This window comes from Rana temporaria, chromosome 3, assembly GCF_905171775.1.
Source record: "Rana temporaria chromosome 3, aRanTem1.1, whole genome shotgun sequence".
Taxonomy (NCBI): Eukaryota; Metazoa; Chordata; class Amphibia; order Anura; family Ranidae; genus Rana; species Rana temporaria.
In genome coordinates this window covers 119,368,881-119,394,183 of record NC_053491.1, presented here as the reverse complement: position 1 = coordinate 119,394,183, position 25,303 = coordinate 119,368,881, and the positions used below count along the sequence as shown (strand labels likewise).

The window sequence follows — 25,303 nt, the reverse complement described above, 5'->3', positions numbered from 1 at the left end:
CAGTTTGCACCTAAAGCTACGTAGTATGTACTGCCTGTGTCCTCTGCAATGTGCACCTAAAGCTATGTGGTGTGTGTACTGCCTGTGTCCTCTGCAGGCCATTAGTATGTCTGGAAGTACAACAAGGAGAGGCATAGAGTCACGAGCCGATAAAATATGGCAAGCAGGCTCTGCGTCTAGAGGCAACAGTGCTGGTCGTGGACACGGTGCATCCTCATCAGCACGTGGCCGTGGGACACGCTCGTTGTTTTTTCGGCAGCTGGTCGTGTTGAGCCGCGACATGCCGAAGACTTGGTAGAGTGGATGACCAAGCCGTCCCCATCCTCCTCATCCTCTCTCATCCAGGCTCAGTGTACTTTGTCTTGCAAAGTAGCTGCCAAGGCTTCCTCTTCCCTCTGCTCAATGGCATCAGTCACTCCTTCCCTAGCCCCACCATGTCCTCCTGAGGAGTCCCCTGAACTGTTTGACCACAGTGTTGGGTACATGCTGCATGAAGATGTGCATCGTTTTGAAGGCTCCTATGATGGTACACAGCTAGAGGAAGGCAGTAACATGAGTCCAGAGAGAGGGGGTGCCCAAGAAGGACAGCAATCTGGCAGTCATGTTCCCCCAGCTGCAGCATACTGCCAGGTTTTCTACAGTGATGAGGAGGGAGGGGAAGATGAGGTCACTGACTCAACGTGGGTGCCTGATAGGAGAGAGGAGGAGGCACAGGCACATTTCCAACGGGGCAGGATGCCCTCCAGGGGCCAGCTTAAGAGCAGCACACCGACTGCATCACAACGCAGAGCTACGCATGCGTGTCTTAGCGTTATTCCAAAAGTTCTTTGGTGTGGGCCTTTTTTGAGACAAGTGCATCAGATCACACCGCTGCTATTTGCAACATATGTCACAGGCCCCGTACTCACGACCAAACATGTCTGCTGAAACTGGTCCTCAGACCAGTTTCAGCAGACATGTTTGGCCGTGTGTTGGCCCGAGCGGACCATTTTGGGACGAATCGGACAGGTTTCCAGCGGACAACTGTTTCCCGGACTTGTTTTAAAACAGTCCGCTGGAAACCTGTCCGCCCGGACATGTACGGTCGTCTGTACAGACCTACCGTACATGTCCTGCCGCCCGCATCCCTCGCATGCGTCGAATGACTTCGACGCATGCGTGGAAGCATTTTTAAGGCGGCCCGCCCACGTCGCCGCGTCATTGTCGCGGCGACACCGCGTCATCGACGCGGCGACACCGCGGACACGCCCCGCGTAATGTTTACGCGCGGGCTTCTGTTCGATGGTGTGTATAGCCATCGAACAGAAGTCCCCGGGCAGTCCCCGGCCAGACATGTCCGATGGAAACGGTCTGCAGACCGTTTTCATCGGACATGTCCTGCCGTGAGTACAAGGCCTCAAGCGTTTCTCGAGTGGCCAAAACATCACCCGCTTGGGCACCACATGCTTGACCAGACATATGTCGACCTGCCATGCAGTTAGTTGGCAAGCGTACCTCAAAGACCCACACCAAAGAACAAAGCAAACCTCCCCTTTCCCCTCATCAGCTGGGATCTCCAACCCCACTATACCCTCAGTCCTCTCTGAAGCCTGCACTGATAGGACTGAAGGTGTAGAATTAGGTGTGTCACAGCCTAGTACATGCGGACAATCTACTATCGTTACACCAATGGCAGATTGTACCAGGCAAATTTCCCTGCCCCAGCTGCTGCAGTGCTAAAAGAAGTTCTCTCCCAGCCATCCACATGCCCAGCAGTTGAATGCTAGCTTAGCTAAATTGCTGCATTTTCAGTTGGTAGATTCAGCCCCCTTCCGTGAGTTTGTGGAATGTGCGGTACCTCAATGGCAAGTTCCCAAACGCCACTTTTTCTCAAGGAAGGCGATTCCGGCTCTCTACCGGCATGTGGAAGGCAATGTCCATGCCTCGCTGGACAGGGCGGTCAGTGGTAAGGTGGATATTACCGCTGACTCATGGTCCAGCAGGCATGGACACGGATGTTACCTATCTTTCATGGCCCATTGGGTGACTCTGCTGGCAGCTGGGAAGGACGCAGGACAAGGTACAGTAGTGTTGGAGGTTGTCACGCCACCACGCCTCCAAAATGCTACTACTGGTTGTGACACCCCTCTCTCCTCCACCCCCTCCTCTTCTTCGTCTGTGGCCTCTTCCTGTGCAGATGTGTCCTCGGAACCAGCGGTACTCCGTAGGCGTTCAAGGGGCTATGCAGGTACGCAGGCAATGAGATGCCATGCGATGCTTGAGCTGTGTGCTTGGGGGACAGGAGCCACACTGGGGCAGAGGTTCTGTCAGCTCTGCAGGGGCAGGCTCAGAGGTGGTTGACGCCAAGCCAGCTTAAGTCAGGAATAGTGGTTTGTGACAATGGCACCTGTTTTGCTCATGTCCTTAACTTGGTGGTGCAGCAGTTCTTGGGCAGGTACCCAGGCTTACAGGATGTCCTGAAGCAGGCCAGGAAAGTCTGTGTGCATTTCCGACGGTCATATAATGCCAGTGCTCGGCTGGCAGACAACCTGCCCAAGAACCGCCTAATCTGTGACTCTACGTTGGCCATGCTGCAGCGGCTGCACACGCAGCAGAGGGCCATCAATGAGTATCTGTGCCAATATGGCAGCAGAACTTGGTCAGGGGAGCTTGTTTTTTTCCCCCCCCACGCCAGTGGGCCATGATCAGGGATGCATGCACTGTCCTGTCACCATTTGAGGAGGCCACGAGGATGGTGAGCAGTGACAGTGCATGCATCAGTGAGTCTGTCCCTCTTATTCACATGTTGGAGCACACGCTGCGTGGAATAATGGACAGGGCCCTTGAGGCAGAACAGAGGGAGGAAGAGGAGGACTTCCTTACCTTTCAAGGCCCCCTTTATCCAGACAGTGTTTCTGCTTGTCCGCCTATCACACAGGAAGAGGACAAGGAGGAGGAGGAGTCTTCAAGTGATCAATTACAGTCCCAAGATACGTGGCTGGGACGAGGTGGCTGTGGATCATGTCGTCCTCAGTGACCCAGAGGACTCCGCACCGAATGCCTCAGCAAGCCTACGTTGTATGGCCTCCCTGATCCTGCAAAGCCTGTGGAAGGATCCTCGTATTCGTGCTATCAAGGAGAGGGATCATTACTGGCTGGCAACTTTCCTTGATCCACGTTACAAGAATAAGGTTGCGGACCTTATCTTGCCAGCGCAGAGGGAGTAGAACATGAAACATCTTTGGGAGGCCTTGCAGAAAGGTCTGTGCAACGCGTTCCCAGAGACTGGGAGGTTACAAAATCTTGGTCCTGGACAACGTGTTGCTGAGGCTTCGGTCAGTCACAGAAGGAGCGGTGGAGAAGCTGGCTGTCTGACTGATGCGTTCAGACAATTTTTTAGTCCGCAGCCCCAAGGTATGACCGGTTCCAGCAATCATCGCCAGCGTCTGTTTTACATGGTGCAGGAATACCTAGGAGTAAGATCAGACTTGGACACCTTTCCCACCGAAAATCCTCTGGCTTACTGGGTCTTGAGGATGGATCACTGACCAGAGCTTGCACATTACGCAATTGAGCTACTGGCTTGTCCTACGTCCAGCGTTCTTTTAAAATGCACATTCAGTGCTGCTGGAGGCTTTGTAACCGATCACAGGGTGCGCCTCTCCACCGACTCGGTCGATCGACTGACCTTCGTAAAAATGAATCAGGCTTGGATCACCACCAGTTACCAAGCACCTGATGCTGATGTAACTGAATATTTTTTTTTTAATGTAAGATCCCTTCAAGACTGCCTATGCTGATGCTGAGTGACTATCCTGTTATGCTGAGTGACTATCCTTTTCCTCCTCAATGATCATGCTGATAGCTTGTAAGAACATTTTTGGTTCTGGGCACCGCCACCAGTGGTTGCAGTGTTGTGGCACCAGTGGCTAAGGCCCAATTGTTCTGCCCCTGTTTAACAGGGGCGTGTAATTACAATATTTACAATATTTTGCAGCAGGATCATTCCTGTGCTCTAACTAGAGTATCTGTGAGGGGTTGCAGTGTTGTGGCAACAGGGGCATGTAATTACAATTCTTTATTGTTTCACAGCAGGGCCCATTCCTGTGCCCACCAAGAGAAACTGTGAGGACTTACAGAGTTGTGGCACCAGCACCACCATCACCAACAAAGGCCCAATTTTTCTGCCCCTTTTCAACAGGGGCATGTAATTACAATTCTCGATCTAATATTTCACAGCAGGGCCCATTCCTGCACCCACCAAGAGTAAATTTCTGCAGAGTATATACGGCAGGCCCCTACTTTCAAACATCCAACTTACAAACGACTCCTACTTGCAAACGGAAGGAGACAACAGGAAGTGAGAGGAAATCTACCCCTAGGAAGGGAAATTCTCTTCTGTAAGAGGTGTCTCCTGTCCACTGATGCTTTATCACCAATCCTTGTTTTAGTAAAAAACCCAAATTTTCAAAAAATCATTTGTCATTGGGACAGAAAGTGAATTGCAATCTTCTGAACAGATGCACACAGACAGCAAAACATATGTTACAGGGGTGATAAACCTTCTCTATGTTTTCAGAAAAGCTTAAAAATAGATTTTATGGCTGGAGCTACACCTTAAAAAAGTACCAGTTCACAATTACAAACAGATTCTACTTAACAACAAACCTACAGTCCCTGTCTTGTTTGCACCGCTTGTATACTGCTGTTCAAATTATATATGGCCAAAGGGGCTTGTAATGACCTGGGGGGAGGGGGGCAAACCCATGCTATTTTTCTCAATGATTTTCATCCATATTGCAGGGACCAGACATTACATTAGGCCCTGTACACACGACCGGATCTGTCCGCTGAAACTGGTCAGACGGACCAGTTTCAGCGGACAGATCCGGTCGTGTGTAGGCCCGACCGGACAATTGTCCGGCGGATCGGACAGTTTCCAGCGGACAAAAATTTCTTAGCATGCTAAGAAATCTGTCCGCTGGAAACCTGTCCGTCGGACGTGTTCGGTCGTCTGTACAGACTCACCGGACACGTCCGACCAACCGCCATCCCTCGCATGCGTCGTACTGATTCGACGCATGCGTGGAAGCTTTGAACTTCCAGGGCCGCCCACGTTGACGTGTCATCGTCACGGCGACGGCACGGCCACGTCCCCGCGTATTGTTTACGCGCAGATTTCTGTCTGATGGTGTGTACAACCATCAGACAGAAATCTCCAGGCAGACATGTCTGCTGAAAACGGTCCGGCGGACCGTTTTCAGCGGACTGTCCGTCCGTGTGTACGAGGCCTTAAAGCAGCAAGCAGTTTTAAATTACTTTTTTCTTATAGTAATCTCATTTTGTGCAGGGACAGTTCTAAACATGTGCCCCATTCACAGGCATACTATAGACACCCAGCAGGTACGATATTTAAAGGATTTTTTTTTTTTTTTACTTTAAGCATCATTAAAATAACTGCTCCTGAAAAAAACAACCATTTTTAAAACTTTTTTTTCAATGATACATGTTCCCTGGGGCAAGACCCGGGTTCTCAAACCCGTCTTCCGACAATAACTTGCATAAATGAGCACTTTTGAATTCGAACATTCGAGTCCCATTGACGTCAATGGGGTTCTAAATGTTCGCGCGAACGTTCGGTCCGTTCAAAGGTTCTGGTGCGAACCGAACGGGGGGGTGTTCGGCTCATCCCTAGTTCTGGAATCCTTAACCAACCAACCATTTGTTCCAAACGAATCACCTCTGTGGAATGTAACCCTAAAGTTATCCTTTCTGGATCTCTGTGGCATCAGGTATAAGAGTGTCAGAGCTGCAGGCCTTGGGTGCAGACCATGATTAAATTAAGTATTTTCCGGACAGGGTAGAGCTTAGGACAGTTTGTGGGTTCATCCCTAAGACCACCTCTACTGCTAGTATCTCTGAAACTTGGGCTCTACCAACATTCTCAGATCCAAAATCCAACTCTCTTCATGAGTTGGATATCGCATACATATTAACAAGCTATCTGCAGGCCACGTCCCCCTTCAGGAAGTCTTCCAGACTGTTCGTTATACCCTGGGGCAAAAATAAGGGTAAGGAGTCAACTTCTAGGACGATAGCCTCCTGGATAGTGAAGCTAATTCAAAAGGCGTACAGGGCAAGGGGCCTCAAAGGCTCATTCCACCAGGTTTGTCTCTGCCTCCTGGTCAGCAATAACAAATGTATCGATCGAAACCATATGCAGGAAAGCAATCTGGTCTTCTCAACATACATTTTTATAACACTACAGAGTAGACCCGGGGGGCTCTCTCATCAGTAGAATTCAGCAGGCAGGCCATCAAGTCAGGATTTACCTACTCAAAAGAGTATCCTTTTGTTCAAAATAATGTTTATTTGTAAGCATCGACCCACCTGTTTTTAGCTAGTTATTTGTCATAGGTATGCTGCCATGGAGGAATCAGGAAAACAGAAAATTGTGCTATACTCACTGTCATTTTCTTTTCCTGGTGCCTCTCCATGGCAGCATGCTCTAATCCTATTTTTTTTATAATATTCACTGATCCTGAGGGAGGAGCCAAGGCGGAGCTTGTCATAGGTATTCTGCCATGGATAGGCACCAGGAAAAGATAATTACAGTAAGTATGGCACAATTTTCATTTTTTTCTTTTCATTTTGGATAGAGCAAGGGAAAACTTTTAACCACTGCCACATGTGTCCTGTTGCAGAGATTTTACTTTACTTTCTGTTCCATAGCCAAACAGCAAGTGGGAGAAATCCCTGCAAATTAAAGGACAACCCATGGGGACCCCCAGGTCACCAAAACTGGAAAATGTCCCCTCTATTACTTTGCTGGAGACAGCACAACATTTTTTATTTTATTTTACAATCCCTTTCAATGAATGGTAAATAAGACAACTAGAGAGGATGAATTTCTTTAAGGCCGCGAACACGCGATCGGTCAAAACCGATGAAAACGGACTGAAGGACCGTTTCATCGGTCCAAACCAATCGGTCAGTTATCCTTCGGTCAAAAAAAAGAGAACTTGCTTTAAAATTTAACCGATGGACGCCTAACCGATAGGTCAAAAATGATCTTTAGTATGCAAAAGCATCGGTCAACAAGCCGTGCATGCTCAGAATCAAGTCGACGCATGCTTGAAAGCATTGAACTTCGTTTTTTTCAGCACGTCGTGTGTTTTTACGTCACCATGTTCTGACACAATCGTTTCTTTAAACCGATGGTGTGTAGGCACATCAGACCATCAGTCAGCTTCATCGGTTAACCGTTCTCATCGGATGGACTGATCGTGTGTACGCGGCCTTACAGGGGCACAGGCAGCAAAAAAATCTGACAAAAACTAAACAAAACAATGGGCCAGATTCATAGAAAAAGTACGCCAGAGTATCTGCTGATACTCCGGCGTACTTTCAAATTTGCCACGTCGTATCTTTATTTGTAATTCACAAACAAAGATAGAATGGCATTTGGCTAAGATCCGACAGGCGTACGGCTTCGTACACCTTCGGATCTTAGGATGCAATACTTCGCGCCCGCTGGGTGGAGTTTGCATCGTTTTCCGCGTCGGGTATGCTAATTAGCTGTTTACGGCGATCCACGAAGGTACGCGCATTCGTCGCATTCTCTTACGTCGTCGCTAGTCGGCTTTTCCCGTCGTATAGGTTGCGATTGCTATTTAGGTGGTGTAAAATTAGACAGCCCATGTTAAAGTATGGCCGTCGTTCCCGCGTCGAATTTCAATTTTTTTTGCGTAATGGGCCGTACAGACGACCGAACATGTCTGCTGAAACTGGTCCGCGGACCAGTTTCAGCAGACATGTTCGGTCGTGTGTAGGCCCGAGTGTGCAGGATTCCAGCAAACATTTGCCCGCCGGGCCTTTTCCCAGCGGGCAAATATTTCTGGACTTGTTTTAAAACAGCCTGCTGGAATCATGCCCGCTAGGACATGTTCGGTCGTCTGTACAGACCTACCGTACATGTCCGAGCACCCGCCATCCCTCGCATGCGTCGAATGACTTCGACGCATGCGTGGAAGCATTTAACTGGCAGGGCCGCCCACGTCGCTGCGTCATCATCGCGGCGACGGCGCGGACACGCCCCGCGTATTGTTTACACGCGGATTTCTGTACGATGGTTAGTACAGCCATCGTACAGAAATCCCCGGGCAGACATGTACGGTGAAAACGGTCCGGCGGACCGGTTTCATCGTACATGTTTGCCCGTGTGTACGCGGCCTAAGTCGTACGGGAATACAAAAGTACGTAACGCACGTTGCCGTTCAAAACATTACGTCGGGTGACGTCATTTCGTGCTAAGCACGGCGGTAAATTTCAAAACGGAGCATGCGCAGTACATTCAGCGCGGGAACGCGCCTAATTTAAATGGTACACGCCCCATTTGAATTAGGCGGGCTTGCGCCGGACGGCTTTACGCTACGCTGCCGCAAGTTTACAGGTAGGTGCTTTGTGAATCAAGCACTTACGCTGAAAACTTGCGGCGGAGTAACGTAAACAGGATACTACATGAATCTGGCCCAATGTTTTGCCCTTAGTTATACTTTAATTAGTTCATATCTTTGGTCGTACTACGTACACCCAAAGAGTGCAGGGTTGAACACACATATTGTGCAACATAAAAACATTGCAACAACTATTTTTTTATTCTAAAGGTCATCTGTTTTCAGAAAATATATATTGTCCTGGAAGTTTACGTTTTTTGGGCCGATTTTTACAAGTGTGTAAAAAAATTCCCAAAACAGTTACTTACAAGGCATGCCATGAATGATAACTGTAACATTTGTTTGCGCTCTTAACTAAAACTTTCAAGCCATCAAATGACTGGTATCATAGCTTATCACATGTACAAAACCATGGCAATTACACATGAAACAGAGGCTAAGATGCCAGCTTCCTGCAGTAAAGAAAAGGAAGGTTTAGTTCCGCTTTAAGTACACATATGGAATTTGTAGTGTAGATTATGTGTTTGCTTGGGCTTCCTATTGGTGGTATATTGTCATAGCACAGTAATAGAAAAGCTATGTTAAAAATATACTTCATCTTTAAAATACCACAACACAACAAGCATAAAGGCATAAAGAAAATAATTTTTGCACTTACTGAGAGTCCAGGATCACCCTTTTCACCTTTGAAGCCCTCAAGCCCATCTTGTCCCTGTAATGAGTAATACAGACTATGAGATATATATAAAACATTTAACAGCAAAGAGATATATCGTAACTGCTTAGGCAATGTGTCCTTTGCATTACCACTGTCTCTGTCATCTGTCTATTGCACTTGAACTTTTATAAATAAACCTGAAATTTATGTTCAGAATCATAGTGTATGTCTAGTGGGCTAAAAAAACTTCTGCAAGGTTGTAAACCACAATCGCTGTTATAGAGTGACTGCACAAATACTACACGTAACCCGTTTCAGTGTGTTCCTTTCTGTAAAATGTAGTTCCAGGACTGAGCTGAAGGAGCAGTAGAACGTTTTTGTGTGGTGTGTGCTAGCAATGTTAGATTGCCGCTTTAAGCTTATTCACATAGTATTTACAGAAAATGTGTTGTATTATATCGGCTTCCTACTATGCTAAAAATGTTTGATAGTGATATTCTGTAATGCTTTCTATGCAGGGCATAGTTAAAGGTTCACTTAGCTTCCCCATCCCAAGATGTATGTTGGGGGGGATAGTAAGTTGTATAGCAGGTTATATAGGTTATATTTACAGAGTATAGTATAGTACGGTAATATAATAACTTCTTTCTTTACTTACCATTTCTCCTTTTGTTCCAGGTGATCCTGGCTCTGCCCTGGGACAAGGCAAAGACTTTCCTCTCTTTCCTATTTTACCCTGTTAACAAGACATGGAGTGTGCATTTTAACACCAAAAAAAACACACTATGCGCAGTATAGGTGTAATATCCCTTTACACTAAACAAAACAAAATAAATAACAGTACTGCCCTGATCCCTATGTACAGTACTTAAATACACCAAATAAAATAAATTGATACCAATGGGTGACATAAAACAATTAACAACAGTTTATATTAAACCCTTAGCGGATCTTATCCTTCCGCTTATCCCCTACTTACAAGTAAAAAAAAACATGCATTTTCAATCTAACCCTACTGGAAAAGGTATGGTATAAAAAAAGTTCATAACATGTAGCAGATTCTATGTTACATATTCATGGGAATGTCCATGCAGGCTCCAGTATGTGGGATGTACCACTAGAGAGTTAAAGTGTTTACTACCAGAGCATTTCAAATTCCTGATATGTGCCAGCTGTATCATGTACTTGTATAAAATGCATCCTGTTCTGTTTTTTTTTTAGTAAAGTCCCTGGTGTTCCTGCTAGTCCCTCTGCTTTCCTGGTAAAAACTGACCACACAAGGGGGCGTGGCCGGCACGCAAAGAGTATGGCCACTTAGACTGAGAGCTCTGCAGCTTAGACAATTGCCGGGGCAAACTACAGCATCCCTGAGCACTGAAGAATGGCAATGTCAGGCACCAGAGAAGCGAGCAGGGAACTTTTCCAAGCAATGAAAAGAGCAGGGGAAACCGGGTCGGATGCCAGACTTCTTATCCCCATCAGCCTGTCCACCAAAGTAACTCCAGGGCCTCTTCCACCTCCACAATCCCTACCAAATCTAAGGCCAAGATGTCACACATGCCTGATACCCCACCAGATCTACAGGTTTCTACCCTATCTATGGATGACACGTGAGAAATGCATGACTCCATTCTGGCCTTCCTAACAAATGACCAGCCAGTACTAGAGACCACCCTAAAAGACATGCTGGTATCATTGAGATGCACGATCCATACAGACATCGGCCCGGATTCAGAAAGAATGGCCTAAGTTTCTGCTGGCGTAGCGTATCTCATATACGCTACGCCGCCGTAACTTAGAGAGGCGAGTACCGTATTCAGAAAGAACTTGCGCTCTAAGTTACGGCGGCGTAGTGTAAATGGGCCGGCGTAAGCCCGCCTAATTTAAATTATCAAGGCAGTGGGAGTGTTTTATTACAATGAGTCAGGTCATTACCTGGCACTCATATGCAAGATTAACAACACTGTATATATATATATATATATATATACACAGTACAGACCAAAAGTTTGGACACACCTTCTCATTCAAAGAGTTTTTTTTATTTTCATGACTATGAAAATTGTAGATTCACACTGAAGGCATCAAAACTATGAATTAACACATGTGGAATTATACATAACAAAAAAGTGTGAAACAACTGAAAATATATTTCATATTCTAGGTTCTTTAAAGTAGCCACCTTTTGCTTTGATTACTGCTTTGCACACTCTTGGCATTCTCTTGATGAGCTTCAAGAGATAGTCACCTGACGCAGCACCCCATCACTCTCCTTCTTGGTCAAATAGCCCTTACACAGCCTGGAGGTGTGTTTGGGGTCATTGTCCTGTTGAAAAATAAATGATGGTCCAACTAAACGCAAACCGGAAGGAATAGCATGCCGCTGCAAGATGCTGTGGTAGCCATGCTGGTTCAGTATGCCTTCAATTTTGAATAAATCCCCAACAGTGTCACCAGCAAAGCACCCCCCAACCAGGCATGTAGAGTCCATCTGTTCACCTTTTCTATGTCGCACAAAGACACAGGTGTTGGAACCAAAGATCTCAAGTTTGGACTCATCAGACCAAAGCACAGATTTCCACTGGTCTAATGTCCATTCCTTGTGTTCTTTAGCCCAAACAAGTCTCTTCTGCTTGTTGCCTTTCTTTAGCAGTGGTTTCCTAGCAGATATTCTACCATGAAGGCCTGATTCACACAGTCTCCTCTTAACAGTTCTAGAGATGTGTCTGCTACAAAAGGTGGCTACTTTGAAGAACCTAGAATATGAAATATATTTTCAGTTGTTTCACACTTTTTTGTTATGTATAATTCCACATGTGTTAATTCATAGTTTTGATGCCTTCAGTGTGAATCTACAATTTTCATAGTCATGAAAATAAAGAAAACTCTTTGAATGAGAAGGTGTGTCCAAACTTTTGGTCTGTACAGTATATATAGTATATATACAGTATATATAGTATATATAGTATATGTAATTTAGGTATAACTGTAGTCACAATGAGGCATTTTATTCCAGGTAATTCTCTTCTGAGACTTGAGACTGACCCTATTGTTCTTGGCACTCCTACATAGAATATGCCCTCATCAGTGATCAACTTTTACCTACTATAGCAGGGGTAGACAACCTCAGCCCTCCAGCTATTTTGAAACTACAAGTCCCATGAGACATTGCAAGAAACTGACAATCACAGGCATGACTCCTAGAGGCAGAGGCATAATGGGATTCATAGTTTTACCAAAGCTGGAGTGCCGAGGTTGCCTACCCCTTTATAATAGGTTGATATCATATGATTACCTTTACATACCATATCAGTCAATTATAACAATCATTTCTAAATCATTTGATGTTGGTTAAAGGTACATTTTTCTTGTTAATTATGGAATTCCTGCCTTTTTTGCTTTGGCTATAGTGGGAAAGGGTTACAATATTGGTCTTGTTTTTATTGATGTGTCACCTTTGATGACACTACTATGCTTCAATTTTTTATGTCATTTTTCAAAATGTCATTTTTTGTGTCGTAAAAAATGAACGTCTGTGGGCAAAAACGGCGTTTTAAACCCGCACATGCCCAGAAGCAAGTTATGAGACGGGAGGTAAAATTACCATTCATAATGGAGTAAGCAGATTCATCACACTGTAACAGAAAAAAAAACATGAATCGTCTTTTACTAACAAGTAACCAGCTAAAAAGCAGTCTCAAGGCGAATAGAACTTCCCCTTAAGGCCCCGTACACACGGTCGGACAAAACCGATGAGAATGGACCGAGGTTCAGTTTCATCGGTCCAAATCGACCGTGTGTATAGCCCATCGGTCTGTTTTTCTTCGGTCCAAAACTTTAAAACATGCTTCAAAACCGAACCGATGGACCGCTGCCAGATCGGTCCAAACCGATGGTTAGTACAGAAAAGCATCGGTTCAAAACCCGCGCATGCTCAGAATCAAGTCGACGCATGCTTGGAAGCATTGAACTTCATTTTATTCAGCACGTCGTGTGTTTGACGTCACTGCGTTCTGACCCGATCGGTTTTTGGAATGATGGTGTGTACGCACATCATACCATCAGGCCACTTCAGCGGTGAACCGATGAAAACGGTCCGTCGGACCATTCTCATCGGTTTGGAACGACCGTGTGTACGGGGCCTTAGAGTGCCGTCGCTTTGTTCATAATTTTTCAAAAACGATGGTGTGTGGGCAACATAATTTTTAATTGTGGAGGCTTTTTTGGCTGTTCCACATAAACTAGTAAGCAGTTCAGGAGATTGTTGCTCCCTTTGTTACAAATAAATATTGAAAAAAAGTAAATTCTGTTTGTGATAATTGTTTGGCTACACTATATTTTTAATGTGCTAGTTGTGATAATTTTATGCCAAGTCAAATCGTCCATAGTCATATTTTATGTTCCTAAAGTAACAGAATGACTTTCAATCTTAAAAAGACAAAAAAGTACTAATGTAGCATTTTTTTCAATTTTTTCCGAAAATTTCATCCCCCCCTCAAAAAAAAAAACAGAAACACAAATGTTTTTTTTTTTTCGATGTTCAAAATTTCGAGAAATTTTACATCTCTACCTGTACTCATAATTTCCTTAGCAATCACATACATCATCTGGCCCATTCTCTTACATGGTTGGGAATCCTAAGCCACATAAGAAAAGAGGGAAGTGGGGGTGACATAATTGGCTGAATATGGCCTCATGGCCATGTAAGGGCAATAGCATTGCCCAATATGGCCATGGTCACATTTTGCAATGATGTTACCACTTTTCCTTCCTCTTCCCTTATATTGACAATGACAGCTTGGGAAACTGTCATTCAGCAAGTGGCATCTGGGTGTATGCCATGGGACATTTTCTTTTTAACTCCTTCACTGTATCCAATCACAGCGGATCATGGATGTAAACAGGAATTGCTTGTTATTGGTAATCCTCCCTTCACGCTGACAGCGGTGAGGATAGGAGAGCCAAAAACCGTCAAACCCACTAAGGAGATATATGCCCTGACAATCAGGGCTCTGATCATCAGTGTCCAGATAATCAGTGCAGCCCCAACAGCGCCCACCAGTGCTGCCAATCTGTGCCCATCAGTGATGCATGCCAGTGCCGCCCATCAGTGCAGCTTCATCAGCGCACACCAGTGAAGATAAATTACTTATTTACACAATTTTATAACAGAAACTACGAAAAACTTTAAAGACTTTTGGTATTTTTTGTTTGGTAAAGAAAATAAAAACTCAGTGGTGATTAAATACCACCATAAGAAAGCTCTATCCGTCTAAAAAAAAAATGATAAAAATTTTGTTTGGGTACAGTGTTGGATGACCGCACAATTGTCATTCAAAATGCGACAGCACTGAAAGCTAAACATTGGCCTGTGCAGGTGGCTAATAAAGGACTTGTAAAAAACTATGTTTATGTGTTTATTTACTTTTCACTTTTTTTCTGAATGAGTAGGGATAGTATGTATGAAGGGACAATATCTGGGTGCTCCTTATTGTTAAGGAGGGCTTCCAGATTGTGATTAGCCCACCAGCTACATGACTCTACAACCAGTGGACCAGGGTTGTGAGAGGGAGGCCCTTTACCCAATTAACATTGGAAAAAGGTGCTTTTCCAGGAGGCTCCCTTGCAAGCAAATTTGCGCGTTTATATATATATATATTTTTTTTTATATATTTTACCTTTTATTTTTTACACTGTTCTTTAAAAAAAATTGTGTCACTTTTATTCCTACTACAAGGATTGTAAACATCCCTTGTAAAAGAAAAAGGGATGGTAGGTCCTCTTAAATATGAGATCTGGGGTCAAACAGACCTCAGATCTCATATTTGGGCTAAAATGCAAAAAATAAAAAAAATGTTGTCACTTGAAAAATAAATACAATATAAATGGCCCTTTAAGAGCTATGGGCGGAAGTTTTGATGTCACTTTCGTCCTGCTATGGTATGGAGACAGGTGGGGGTCATCTTCCCCTCACTCATATCCATAGCAAGCAGGAGAGTAGACCCGATCGCCTCCGCCGCTACAGACAGCTCCGGTAAGCGGTGGAGGGTACAGGAGAGCGGGTCCTCTCCCGCCACCGATAACGGTGATCTTGCAGCGAATCCGCCACAGAGACCACCATTATCGGAAACCGAACCGCCCGCTGAAGAGATGTATACCTGAGTTATGGCAGCTAGCTGCTGCCATAACAGAGATATCCCTCTTCACAGTGCTGACATGTATATACAGTGGGTGGTCCGGAAGTGGTTAACAATAAGGAGGCCCCAGATATCGGGGAAATCCCCACTCCCTTCATGGAGGATAAGGCTCTAATATAGATGAAGAAAATCTTCGGCCACTCTGTTTATAAACAGAATGAAGCGGCAAGGAGCTGTCATTTTGCTGGCAATTTAAGCACACTTATTCCATTGTAATTGCCAGCTTGGTTGTAGTAAGTTGTAGCAATAGCTCAGGAACACCACTTCACTGGCAGGGTCAGGACATCCCCCAGTTATGGTATTTAAAGGGGTTATAAAGGTGTTTTTTTTTTAATAACAAACATGTCATACTTACCTCCACTGTGCAGCTCGTTTTGCACAGAGTGGCCCCGATCCTCATCTTCTGGGGTCCCTCGGAGGCTGTCTCAGCTCCTCCTCGCAAGAGCTAATCCCCCCACTTGGAAGCGCTCTCCCAAGGGGATTAGCTTGCGGGCACGCTCCCATGATACAGTCAGCGGCCATAGCCATCATTGATTTGATTAACAGCAGCGGGAGCCAATGGCTGTGTTGCTATCAATCATCCAATGAAGAGCCTAGAAGAGCAAAGAAGCCCGAGCAGAGAAGCCAGCGCGTTCACGACACGGGACATTCGAGGGCTCAGGTAAGTAAACAGGGGGCTGGGGGGGCCTGTAAGCATCGGATGTTTTTTCACCCTAATGCATAGTATGCATTAGGGTGAAAAAACGCAAAACTTTACAACCCCTTTAATGGACTTTGCATTTTTAATGTTTTTTTTTCTGTGGTACATGTTACCACCACAGCCCCCCCACCGCCCATTAGTTTGACAATCCCTTGCCTATTAGCCTAAAAATGTCCATTACTATTTTTTAACACTCAGCCTTTCATTGAGTTCAGTGAAATTTAGATTTGGCATGGAACTTCAGTAGAGTTTGGCAAACCCAGGTAAGTTCAGCTCAACGGTGATAAATCGAGACACAAACCAAAATGAAATTCCTTTTTTTTTTTATACTTGTTAGGGAAACTTGTTTTTAATGTTTGTGCTGGTGACCATGCAGAAAGTAAAGGGAATCTCCCTACCAAGAAGAGTTACTAAAAATTACATGTTAATCAAGGCAAAAAAAGTGTTTGGCTGTGGTTTCAATTTAACAAGACCTCTGACTATGTTACAGTATCTTCTCTTTGATCCATAATTTTACCATTGTGTAGTCGTTTTTATGGTTCAGATGGTCTGAAGTGTTTAGCAGACATGTAAAAATACAGCATAATTCTCAAAAGCATACAGAAGAGTTGATTACCATATAAATAATTTAAAGCCTAAACCTATCAAAGAAAGAAAATGTAAAGAAATTATGATCTAAAGCACATGTGGAGTCTTATTTTTTATATTATTCCATTTTAGGAATTAAATAATGCTTTAATAGGCTTTCAAGAACTCACCTCTCTTCATAAGGTTATTCAGAATAAGCTAAACTATCCTTTTTAATTTCGTGCACTTACACAAAAACCACAGAAAGAGAATGCTAAAAGGACATCTAATATATTTTTTTAGTTAGCAGTGATACATTTCCTTTTTGTACTATAATGTGTTTCATCGCTACTTTTTACATACTGTTAAAAGCACATTTCTTTACTACTACAATTTCTCCTTAAAAGCAGAACAGAAAGGTTTATATCTAGTAGTTCCACAAAATCCAAACCCAATAATGTTAGCCTGATATATACTTCTACCAGGGGTCAAGTCCTGGTGAAAAAAGTGTGGGAACTCCCACCCAAGATCCACTCCCCCACAAAAAAAAATGATACGCTCATATGCATAATTACTAAACCGCATGTTTTTTTTTTTTCCGATCCACTGTACCTTAGTAATCCTTTATGTTGCTGGCCGCTTCCTGTATTTGGATTCATCGGGTAGTGTGCGGGTATTCTGTCACTTCCTCGATGCCGCAATGTCTCCTGGAAGCTTTTGTCATTGTTCCCAAGAGACATTGCGGAGGTCTGCCGCGAGTTATCGCGGGATTTAGAAAGAACTTAAAGGGTCACTAAAGAATTTTTATTTTTTAGCTAAATAGCTTCCTTTACCCTAATGCAGTCTTGGTTTCATGTCCTCATTGTTCGTTTTTGCTGTAATCCTTCTCTGTTCTGCACACTTCCTGGTTGTCTGTTTCCTTATGAAAAAAGTACTGGGAGCTTCTCTCTGTGGTCTCTAATCAAGAAGGTGTGATTACTGTGTGTCTAAAACCCCTCAGAACCAATCAGTTTCATTTTAAAAACAAACACTGCCGCCTTCGGGCGCGCCCAGGGGACGCGGGCCCTTATTGGCGCTGGCGGCCCGCGGGGGGCTCCCGAGGGGAAGGTAGCACTGTTTCTAATGCGATGTGTTCTGTTGATGTGTGATTCTATGCATTGCGTGCACTGTGTGTACTACTGTGTTTTATGCTTGTCGGCCCGCGCGGCCTTGTCCCTGTTTTACAAATAATATTTTTTTTAAAACAAACACTGCCCTGTATTGGCTCTGTGTCTCTGTCCTTCACAGAAGCATGAAACTAGATATAACGCGAAACTGAAACTGCAGGCACATTATATGATTTATTTTTATCTATTTTTAATCATTTTTAAAAGGAATCAGTTAACTAGTATGTCTCTATACCATGTAAACAGTCATTTCAGCAAAACAATGTTTTCCTTTACAACTCCTTTAAGTTAAGACTCGAGCTGGGCATCGCCGCTTAGTGAAGGATTGGCTCGGGCGGCTCGGCTGCTCTCGGCTGCTTTAGTCCTGCAAAGGGAACTGCGTTCCTGCTGTGAAAAAAGTGCAGGGACTCCGTTCCCACGCATTCCCACAGGACTTGAGCCCTGACTTCTACCTTTACTCTGGACTCCTTGTGTGAATTACATAAAAAAAAAAAACACAGATGCGCTCAAACTTACCACAGCCCAAAACATAACTTTTATTGAATTTGTAAAATATACTGAAGTCCAAAAGCTACCATGTGTTTGACTTCATTCATATGGAGGTGCCTGTACTAAGAACTTAGTACCATACCAATGGAGATATATTGCCAGATATATGGAGGTCATTCAATACTTCTGATCACTGCACAAGGATGGTATTTTCTGTAGGTTTCTGTTAAGGGTCGCATAAAGGGTACACTCTAAAGATCACCAAGGTATTTCAGGGGTGGTCATTACAGTGGCTTACCCTCTCTATCAATAGGCTTGGACTATACTGCAGGATACAGTCGCTACTAAAGGACTTAGTTGCTTCCCTAAAGCCCGGCAGGCTCCATGTATCCTCCGCCATTGACCACAAGCCTCCCTTGCTCTGTACACTCACCTACCCAAATAATATAGTGCTTCAAATTGTGTATGAAACAAAATAAAATTCTCCCAGCTTAACATGTTTTGTCTCAAAATTAGGTTTTGTCAGGGGTGCACATTGTGAGAAAAGTTAAAAACAAAAATCAGTATGTGATGTGCCCAACAACACACAGCAAGAAAATGGGACTCCATTTTGCTTTTAATCCTTATTAATAATATGAGGGGCATGGCTATGTTATGACGCCAGCCATGTACATACGTGATGTTCTGCATCATGACCTCATGTGCTCAATGACACTTTATGACATGATGTCACAAGTGTCATTAACATCATCACACATTTGTAATGTGCATGTGCGTTTCCAACACTCCAGCATTTCTTAATGACTCTTTCTCTGCTGCTGCCATGCCTTACTCACAGCCCCTCAATAGGAATTACTTTGCATTTTTGTAACTACTCTTTACTCCTCAATAAAGGGGAAGAAGAATATACATAGTTTTCTTATTTTCCCAAATCATGTTTGTCATTATGAAGACTTCCAATGTAATGTATGAGAGTCAAATTCAGACAATACCCAAATCATCTCATAATTAATTGCACCAGTTTACTGTCGCTTATGGTAAGTATGTGAATCTTTAATTGAGGCCATTTGGGTGATCTGGGCCCCAAGTAAAAATTTATTTGGCCTCCATTCTTAACAGTTTCTAATCCAGATCCTTTTTTTTAAAATACCTAGCTTCTCTCCCTGTATCACACAAAATCTAAGACATTTGTGTTTACACCACACATGCCTCGCTAATAGCCTGTTCCACAAAATCTACATAAATTACCGTAATATAGTAAGATGCCCCAACACAGATGTGTTATTAATATGTAGTTCTTTCTAATGAGAAAGACTACCATGAACCCGATAGACTTTTAGTTAGTAGTGAAGAGGGAGCCTATCACAGCTGAATTTAGACAGATGGTATTTAGAAGATCTAATCATTTTTAAAGACATGAACATGGAGATTTTTTTACCTAAGTGTAAAAGTTTATGCACTGAGCAGACAACTCTACTGTCAGGCAACATTTTCATAGCATTACTAATAACAGTCTAAGGAAATACATTTTACATGAGAGATTCTTCTCAGATTGGTTTTCCAAGGAGTGTCTGCAGGGGTACCATTTATTTCCTAATCTGACTGTTGTTGACCTGGTTGGACAATGAGCATCTCATATTTATGGTTTGGTTTAGCACTTACACCAATAAAAGTCTTCATCCTTGCATGTTTTTCATAAAGAAATAAAGGACTGCGGTTTTTGGTTCAAGATCCCACTAACTCTGTTCTGCAGTTACATCTATAGGGATAGGTTCTAGAGTACAAATTTGATAATACGTATTCCAATATGTCCTTGTTTTTAGAGTGAATTGGTTTTGGCCTGTTGCTGCCTGGTAAATATATATTATCCCCCCAGAGCAAATATAGGGGCAAATCCACAAAAACGTAGCCTAACTTAACTTTTACCATTTAAGTTACACTGGCGGAAAATTTCTACCTAAGTGCCCGATCCACAAAGCACTTACCTAGAAATTTTCGGCCGTGTAACTTAAATGTCTCCGGCGCAAGGCGGTCCTCTTCTGCAGGGGGCGATGACAATTTAAATGAGGCGCGCTCCCGCGCCGGCCGTACTGCGCATGCTCGTGACGTCATTTTCCCGACGGGCAGCGCGCAAAATTACGTTACGCCGGGCTTTGTGGATTGCGACGGGACAATAAAGTTGCGTCGGGTAAAAAAAAAGTTACGCGCCGAAAAATAAAATTCAAAGTTTAAAAAAAAAAGCGGCGATCAAAAAAAGGGTCTGTTGTTACAAGGTGTAACTAGTTTACACTTTGTAAAAGCATCCCTAATTTTACGTATGCAAACGTAAACTTAAGCAGAAAAAACAAAGCTGAAAAGCTTTGTGGATCTCCGTAAGTCCTCATTTGCATACGCAAAGCGGCATTTCAACGCGAAATGCCCCCAGCGGCGGATGCGGTACTGCATCCTAAGATCTGACAGTGTAAGTGTCTTACATACGTCAGATCTTCTGCCTATCTTTGGAAAACTGCTTCTGAGGATCAGTTCCAAAGATAGGCACAGGGATACGCAGGCGGAACAGCAGTTCCGCCTGCGTATCCCTTTTGAGGATTTGGCCCATAGAGAATATGATCATTAAAGTCAAGCAGGGTGTTTTCAGAGATACTGTGCAACTGTTTTATTATGATGTGTCCCCAATTGATTGGTCTTAAACCATGCCTGGCCATATCACCACTGGTTTTATTTATATTATATCTAGTATACACAACATATGTTCATAGTATGAACGCATACATGTAGATATTTTTATGAATTTTCCACTTTCACCTTACCTTTTGCCCTGGATCTCCTCTTGGTCCTTCAGGTCCCTGAGCTCCAGGGGCACCCAATTGTCCTGGTTGTCCAATTGGCCCTCTGAAACCACTTAGTCCAAATGATCCTTTATTACCCTAGGGGAATTAAAAAAGATTTGTCTAATTATCTTCCTGCTTTTCCTGTCAGACTTTGACAACTGACAACAAAATGTTTATTAATTATAAAGTTGACGGTGATGAGCAGTGAATCTGTCTTCATTATGAAAGGTAAATGTCATAATAGGTTTCTGCCCTTTACCAAAATTAGCCTGTGAGAAAGACCTGTGCTGAGCACTTCAGCCATTTCAGCCACCAACTTGTGCAGATGCAGTGCATGTAAGATGACATTCAACTGAACGTGCTTTACGTGTTTAAATTTTCTTTTGGAGAAGTGTGTGGGAGGGGGATTTTTAATTTTAGTGTAGGGGCAATTCTGGATAATTGTTCAGAAGAGCATGCATGAGGAAAGATCTTGTAAAAAAAGATCATGATTTATCAGCTAAATATATATATATATTCAGTATATATGACAGAAATGACTTCACTATGACCATATTAATACAATCTAGAAGCATGGGGAAAAAAGAGATCTCAATGATATCACAACCATGTCTATAAATGTATCCTTAAAATACACTTCATCCATGTTCTCAATATCATAAAGCTAAAAACTACAGTAATTATGAGAAGTGATGGACTACATGTATTTTCCAGTATTCAGAATACTCAAAGTCATGTCATAATTGACCCATACATACCTTATCACCTTTATCTCCTTGATCTCCACTGAGACCATCAATTCCTTTCTCTCCATTTTCCCCCTGAACAAAAGAAAAACAGAGATGTTATTTTATAGTGAATGTTTAATTTAAAGTTAGCAGTAGAGACAAGGGAGCATCACATATCCACCATGCCAGCACAGTCCAGGTGGGTGTTTTAATTGGGGCACTTCCCAAAGCCTGCCTGATGCTCTTCGGCACTAGTTTTTCCTGCAGGACCTAGTCCCACACAATAAATGGTGGTGAGGAGGTTGTTGGGAGTTGGGTAACCTTGTGATTTTCAGTGAGCCAGTAAAGTGGTCCACTGGCTCACACAACATGATTTTTTAATCTGTTTTTATCAGGTTTTACAGATAACAGACATATAATAAACATGTATATCACTGACCCATAGGCAGTGCCGATCCTGACTTTCCTAGGGTCCTAAGCAAAATTCTGCTGAGGGGCCCTCTACTGTGGTGAAAAACGGGCGTGTTTACGGGAAACAGTGGGCGTGGCTTACATGGCCGTGGCTCAGGTGTGGTTAGAGTCTGAGATGAATGAGTGATAGAGGGAGAGAAAGAAAGAAAGAGGGAGAAAGAAAGAGGAAGGGAGAGAAAGAGGGAGAGAGAGAAAGAGGGAGAGAGAGAAAGAGAAAAAAAAAGAGGGATGGAGGGACAGCAGGCCCAGATTCTACACCACAATAGAAATCTGTGTATTCCAGAAAGTTCCACCAAACACATGGTGTTAGTGCTTCAATCATCCCGGTACCATGGTTGGTATGGTGTCAGGATGATTGAAGCGCATTATTTCTATTATTACATTGTAATATAGAATGAAATTATTCAGCTCACCATAATGCAGAATCAGTGGAAGCCCTGAGCCCCTTCTTAATCAGGCATACCCAGCGGAGTCCCCCTTACACCAGGCACTCCCAGCAGAGTCCCCCTTACACCAGGCACTCCCAACAGAGTCCCCCCTTACACCAGGCATACCCAACGGAGTCCCCCTTACACCAGGCATTCCCAGCGGAGTCCCCCCTTACACCAGGCACTCCCAGCAGAGTCCCCCCTTACACCAGGCACTCCCAGCAGGGTCCCCCCTTACACCAGGCATGCCCAGCGGAGTCCCCCCTTACACCAGGCACTCCCAGCAGAGTCCCCCCTTACACCAGGCACTCCCAGCGTAATCCCCCTTACACCAGGCACTCCCAGCAGAGTCCCCCTTACACCAGGCACTCCCAGCGGAGTCCCCCTTACACCAGGCACTCCCAGTGGAGTCCCCCCTTACACCAGGCACTCCCAGTGGAGTCCCCCCTTACACCAGGCATTCCCAGCGGAGTCCCCCCTTACACCAGGCATTTCCAGTGGAGTCCCCCCCTTACACCAGGCACTCCCAGCAGAGTCCCCCCTTACACCAGGGATTCCCAGCGGAGTCCCCCCTTACACCAGGCATTCCCAGCGGAGTCCCCCCCTTACACCAGGCACTCCCAGCAGAGTCCCCCCTTACACCAGGGATTCCCAGCGGAGTCCCCCCTTACACCAGGCATTCCCAGCGGAGTCCCCCCTTACACCAGACAGTCCCAGCGGAGTCCCCCCTTACACCAGACAGTCCCAGCGGAGCCCCCCCTTACACCAGGCAATCCCAGGGGAGCCCCCCTTACATCAGGCGATCCAAGCGGAGCCCCCCTTACATCAGGCAATCCCAGCAGAGCCCCCTTACATCAGGCAATCCCAGTGGAGCCCCCCCTTACATCATCATGTATGAAGCCATAGCAGCAGAGACTCTCTCCACCGCCATTACAGTACAGAGTGTACAGGACAGTGGAGAGCCGGCCGGGTGGCTGCCAGACATCAGCAGGGTGGGAGGTAGGCGGTGCCACAGCTCAATTCCTATTATTTGGTCTACAAGAAAATGGCGGCCGGCGGAAACATTGTCTCCGCCCGGCCGTGGACCTCTAGCGGCCGTGACGGCGACTGCGGCTGCATGGAAAAAATCGGGGGCCCCGAGTATTACTCGGGGCCCTGCGCAGCTTGCGTAGCTAGCGTATAGGGCGGATCTGCCCATAGGAGTATAAATGTCAAAATGATAGAAGATTATAATAATAAATATACAGAAATACTGCAGAAGTGTTGTGTCTTTTGTAAATCAATTCATTATCAGTGCAAATGAACCAGTGTTTCTGGCCTTGCGACAGGGCTACAAATAAGGGTTTCCCTAAAAAACAAAAGAGAAGAAATGGAAAAGGGACAACAGAAGAAGAAAAATGTGAGAGTAGAAAGGGGAAGTAGCCAAGAAAAAAAAAGTGATGGAAAATAATAAAGGGTTTACTCCTCTTAGGCTTCATGATTCCAATGACCAATATTGGATCCATGGGTCCCAATGTTTTGTCAGATTTCTATTGTGAGCTATGCATTAGACTAGTCAGTTTGTCATTAACCATGATTCAGTTTAAATTCTGCTTGACAAACTTAATATTTATAGTGGAGATTTCCCTATCAAAGCTTCTCTAGATATGCAGGTTGGCTTAAATATAATCACAGTCAGGGGTCAGCTTGCCTGTTTAAATTCAGACTTTAGGAAATAGGAAACTATCTAGAGATATCAAAAGGTTTCTGTGTGTGTGTGTGTCGGGGGAGGGAGGGGGGGTTAAATTAAGGTCTTTTTTTTTTTTAAAGCAAACCATACTACATACATACATACATTTCCTCACATGTCAGTAAGTTCTTTAAGCAGATCAGGCCGTTGTCCACTATTGGAAAATTGTGGATCCAGTCTGGGTCAGGATTGGTGCTGGAGGTATTTGACCAACTTAGACTTGTTCCAACCCTCTCTCTAATCAAAATCACAATGGAATGGCATATCATAGGACACATTAAGGAGGATAGCAACTTATTTGGGATGCACATAAATAAATGCATCTATGGATAATGGGGTGCAGGGAAGAAATTACATGTAGACCCATTGATGGCGAGCACCCTTAGTAGTAATCGCTGTCATTTGTTTTATCTCTGCCACTTGCAAATAGGCAAACAAGTCTGGAACTCCCGAACCACCACGTGCTTTAGGGGAATACAGTGTAGCTTTAATTTGAGGTCTTTTGTCACCCCATATAGAACAGAGTAGTTCATGGACATTGAGCAAGTCTCACCTAGGAATTGGTATAGGAATAGTCCTAAGTATCTATAAGATTCTCAGTAGTATATTCATTTTATCTGATTGTATTCTCCTTAACCAACAAAGGGGAAATGCTGAACATCTCTCCAGGTCAGAAAAGGGGGAGGGGGGGGGGGATACGGTGTGTATAGAAGGGGTTGACTGTGTTTCTAAATAGGGAAAAGATTTGGATACCCAATTGTATACAAAGTTAGCTTGAAATAGTGCTTATGTAGCTGATGGTAGATTTAAGCAATTAAAATAGGTTATGGGAATTATTAGGGAAGGATATGAATAGTAGAATATCTTCCAAAAAGGAAACATTTGTGTTCATCTTGGCCACAAT

The 25,303-nt window shown here is 44.2% G+C and overlaps 1 protein-coding gene across 7 annotated transcripts in view; it reads right to left on the bottom strand.

Annotated features, from left to right (window-relative positions):
• LOC120931668 (collagen alpha-1(VII) chain-like) overlaps window positions 1-25,303 on the bottom strand; it is a 495,674-nt gene that overhangs the window by 38,897 nt on the left and 431,474 nt on the right. For all 7 annotated transcript variants that reach the window (XM_040343324.1, XM_040343325.1, XM_040343318.1 and 4 more), the window contains 4 exons: window positions 21,802-21,864; window positions 21,023-21,139; window positions 9,752-9,829; window positions 9,094-9,147 (listed from right to left, as the gene is read on the bottom strand). In XM_040343324.1, the coding sequence (XP_040199258.1) occupies window positions 9,094-9,147; window positions 9,752-9,829; window positions 21,023-21,139; window positions 21,802-21,864 (312 nt within the window). The remainder of the gene's footprint in view (window positions 1-9,093; window positions 9,148-9,751; window positions 9,830-21,022; window positions 21,140-21,801; window positions 21,865-25,303) is intronic.